The sequence below is a fragment of the Colletotrichum gloeosporioides genome (assembly GCF_011800055.1).
Source record: "Colletotrichum gloeosporioides strain Lc1 chromosome Unknown consensus_21, whole genome shotgun sequence".
NCBI lineage: Eukaryota > Fungi > Ascomycota > Sordariomycetes > Glomerellales > Glomerellaceae > Colletotrichum > Colletotrichum gloeosporioides.
In genome coordinates this window covers 288610-293193 of record NW_025544666.1, presented here as the reverse complement: position 1 = coordinate 293193, position 4584 = coordinate 288610, and the positions used below count along the sequence as shown (strand labels likewise).

Here is a 4584-nt window from a genome sequence, read left to right as displayed (position 1 = left end):
TGCCGCCTTTCTTCCAGTGGTTTTGTTCCTGTCCTTGTCCTAATCCGACGTGTCAAGCCAGAGCAGCCAGAGCCTGACCTTTCCCGACCAGCGCCAGTCCAACCGTCTCAGGCCCTTCACTCACTCTTTAATCTTTTCGAACCCATCGGTTACCACACTGGACCATGACGCTTTCTCTTCTGCCGCTCTATTTTTAACTTGGCAGCTAGAGACCCAGAGAGACCTTCTCTTTTATGTGGCGACGATCATGGGCACTTTTGTTTGGTCTCCTCCCACGCTCTCGTCTTTCATTTGAAGGTCCAGTGGCACCCCCTCCAACCGCACGGCAATTGATGCTTGCCTTGCCACAGGCAACGCGCTGGGCTTCTTGGATGAATCGCATTCGACGACACGAGGCACCTGTCCTACCGAGGAGCTTTGACTCGTCCGAGTCTTGAACTCATCAGCCCGCAGTCCGGTCCTCTGCTCCATCGGAGGACGGGACGCGGCCGAGATGTTCAATCATTCTGGGGACAGGCCCCGCGATGCTCCCTCTGGTTCAGGATATGCGGGCAGTCAACACGGCCTCACTCTCAATACCTCTGGCCAACAATGGCCAAGGTTCGGCATGCCGCAAGGCATGGCCGGCTCATCTTTGACATGTCCGCCTCAGCAGCAACAGCATCAGCAACAGTCACAGAGGGATTTCTCGTCGACCATGGAATGGACTTCACCGGGCGCGCAGCAGCAGACGCGCTTCAACATGGGCTCCTCGATGAGCCACGTACCTCAGCAGCAACAGCAGGAACAGCAGAACGATGGCATGGAGCTTGACGAACTTAGCCCGGCCGGGCCTGGTGTCTCGAACTTGATCGCTCGTTTTGAGGGGATTCGCGCCGCACCGCCTAGCAGTAGCAAGGCCATGAGTCCGATGGGTTCTGTGGCAAGCCCGACAGTCACGAGCCCTTCATCGGCACATTTTGGCAGCATGAACGGCAGCATGCATAGCTCAACAAACATGGGTTCTTCTGGCATGAGTAGAATCACGAGTCCTGTCGTCAACAGCCCAGCAACGCCCAATTATTTTCGTGCCCCAGAGTCATTTCGTCCACCAGTGCCACGAAGTACCAAGCCTGTGTTGGGTCGCGCACCGTCTAACATTCCATTATTCACGCCGGACCAACAATTCGGTGATGGGAACAATCGTTCAGGTCCTCCAAACTCCGCCGCGCAACCTCAACTACAACCTCAACCTCGACAGCAAATTCAACATCAACAGCAAATGCATTTGCAGTCGCAACCTCAGTCTCAACCTGCCCCTCCACCACCCGCTCAACCTCAGCCAGTCGTTTTCAGCTCACGGCAGAACAACCTGACTTCAACAGCGAACGCCTTTAGCTCACAGCAGAACAACCTGACTTCATCGTCAAATACATTTAGCTCACAATCAAGCGACTTTGACTCGTTAAATCCGTTCGGCTCACAACAGAACAACTTTAATTCGACACAAAATGCCTTTAGTCCGCCGCAAAATACATTTAGCCCCCCTCCGAATGCTCTGAATGCCTTCAGTCCGCCCCCTCAACCTTTCAGTCCAGGCCCGTTCAGCCCGGCACCCACGCCGTTCAGCCCGGCGACATCAAGCTTCAGCCCAGCACCTACGCCCGCCCCGACCTTTGTGCCCCCGACCCCGAGTGGAATGCAGACACCATTCGGCCCTCCACCTCCCACATCGTTCCGGGTATGTGCCAACACGGCAGCCAAAAGCTTATTTTCTAACGTCATGCAGGGCCAAGCTCGACAACCAAGCGTCGCACCCAGTGTTGCCCCAAGTGTCGCGCCTACACCCAAGCCATCGACGGGCGCCGGCAGTCGACCATCTCGCGAGCAGGTGCCTGCCGAGGCATGGGAATCTTTTAAACTAACCATCAAACAACTGTACTTGGAAGAAAGACGGCCTCTGAAGGAAGTCATGCAAATCATGGCTGACCAGTATGGCTTCCAAGCGACGTACGTCACTCGGCTCCTATATGTTGTAATTCACGCTCACAATCGCAGGCCCAAGATGTACAAGACACGGTTTTCGCAATGGGGATTTGTCAAGAACAACACCGAGGACGAGGTCAAAAGACTTTTATCGATGAAATTTCAGCGCGACGCCGAGGGCAAGGTATCCGAATTCGTACGCAACGGCAGAGTGGTCAACCTGGGCACGTATCTCAAGCGCAAGGGAGTGACGGAGTACGATCTTGTCGACTTCGAAACGCCTGCTCAACTTCCGTCGTACGTGCGATGTCGTACCCCGACACCGCCGCCCGCTCCGGGTTATCTGCAGTCACCAGATCTAGTCAGAGCGCAGGAGACAGTTGTTGCGAACATGAGGAAGGCCTTCTTGCACTGTCGCCAGTTCGAGGTGGAGACGGATCGGCAGATTGGGTGGACGTCAATCATGCTTTGGGGCGCCGGGTCGAGCGACATGTTTACTGATGCGAACAAGAAATTCGAGATGGGCGAGCACGATGCCGGCGGACACTTGCTGATGAGGGCATTCAAGCGCTTAGAGATGGATCTCAAGCAATTGTCGCCACAGGGCATCAAGGAGTTACTCCTTGGTATGGTGCACCGTGACGCCGGCATGATGACTGCGCTTTGCAAGTATCTCGCGGCCTATTCGACGACAAACTTTGAGCGATCTCATCCCCTCCGACAGACGTTCTCCACTCTCTACGAAGTCCAGCAGAAGCACGGCCCGATCACGCTTTCCGAACTCATTTGGGGTTGCATCCCAACCATTGCCGAAGAACTCGAAGCTATCTATGGTAGACGCCACCCCTACGTGGCCCGCACGTGGATCGACCTTGCGATCTTTTACAACCACGCCAACCCCGAAAGACTCGAGAAGCTTCTCGCCGAGCTTCAGCCGATGCGTCGACAAATAGCTGGGCGATACGGACAGGGTAGCGCCGAGGATCTGTCTCTTCGATACGCTGTGGTGCAGTTGTTGCAAGCAGCGTGGCCCAACGGCGATACGACTCGACTGGAGGCATTAGATCTGTGGAACGCGATGAAGGACGCCGGTCTCGTCTTCCCGGTTCGCGGCGCGGAGCACAACACATTCTGCTTTCACAGTCCGTTGAAGGTTGATCCGTGGGACAGACGATGCAGAGACCGATATGATGTTGGTGTGCAATTTTTCCAGCAACATTGCGGCATCAAAGTATTGCCGTATTTCGAGGAGGATATGCATTACACGGAGCACGCTCCCGATTCGCATTCTGCCTTGGCAGCAGCCTTGGGGCACATGGCGCCCTCCAAGTTCTCGCTCATCTAATGGCGTCTGCCATGCAAGTATTATTTTCCCATTTTCGAAGGCGACAAAACGAGCGACACATATACCCCCGACGAGTCACGGACAAGTGGCATTTTATTTTATTTTTATTATTTCATTTTATTAATACGACAAGAGATGCTACGATGCGACGGCCGCAAAAAAAAGCAACCGCCACTTCGACAGGCGCAGGCGATTACCCGGGTTGTCAGGATGGGATCAATGATACCTCAAGAAGCGGGCGAGAAGGGATTGGAAATATTTGGAGTATTTGGGTCAGGGCATAACGTCATGAATGTATATCATGGCCGGCGTCTGGGGTTTTCCGATTCCAACACAGCAGCGAGCACACGCATTTCTGGAATGACACTGTACAATAGCATCGATCAGCGAAGGAGGAAGATGACGCGATACCACGATACGAGAGAAGGGGGAGGTATGAGATGAGCGGAGAGAGATGAAACGACCAAATTTTGGAAAAGACGATATTCCCCCGACGTGAAGGATCATTCAGTGGTGATGCCGACAGATTTGGCGATGAAGTGAGATTGAAAGACCGAGGATTATGTGGGGAGGATGAGCAACGCCAAACCGGATCTGACGCGATAAGAGACCAACCAACCGAACCGAGTGCCCTGATCAGGCTGATCTGCACACCTTCAGGCCCGGACACGGAGGTGAGGGGAACATTTCCGATTGCCCTGTCCGCGGCGCGATAAGGGGATTCCCACTCTACCCAAGCAATTCCTCTCGTCTATTTCGTCTAATCGTATGGCTACTCCGGACGGTCCCTGGGCCGTATGCATGCAGCAGCCAGCAACATGCAGATGCAGTGGAAGGGTGGTGGGTTTTCAGTTGATGCCACAACTGAACGGTCCCATGTTCAGCTGCTTATGCTCCTTAGCTCTCCTTCGCCTGGCTCTTGGCTTTAGGGCGTAGTAATCGGCGCACCCCTCCCACTAGCCAGTGCACCCCATCTGTGGCGTATAAGGCGCATGCCTCTAATAACTAGCAAAACCAGCAAAACGCTGACTCAAGTAGTTAAAATGGAGGCCTCTGATTAGCCTAGATCAGCTAGAGGATTAGCTAGGGTTTCACTAAGTTATTAAATAGTTTAAAAACTCCTTAGATTTAAATAATTTAAGGCTTTATAGCTAGTTTTTTTGATTTTAATTAAAAAGCTATTATATCATATGATCTAACAGCTGCAAATAAGTATAGTATTTAAATTAATAGCCTAACTAGCCTTAGCACTACTTAATTACTTATAGTTCAGC

General features: G+C 52.9%; 1 protein-coding gene across 1 annotated transcript; it reads left to right on the top strand.

The window, feature by feature from the left end:
• Positions 1 to 493: 493 nt before the first annotated feature.
• On the top strand, positions 494 to 3310 carry GCG54_00013045 (uncharacterized protein; the record flags this gene model as incomplete). Its single annotated transcript, XM_045412907.1, has 3 exons — positions 494 to 1720; positions 1769 to 1989; positions 2038 to 3310. The coding sequence occupies 3 exons, from the start codon at positions 494 to 496 to the stop codon at positions 3308 to 3310; spliced, it is 2721 nt and encodes a 906-aa protein (XP_045267565.1).
• Positions 3311 to 4584: the final 1274 nt, after the last annotated feature.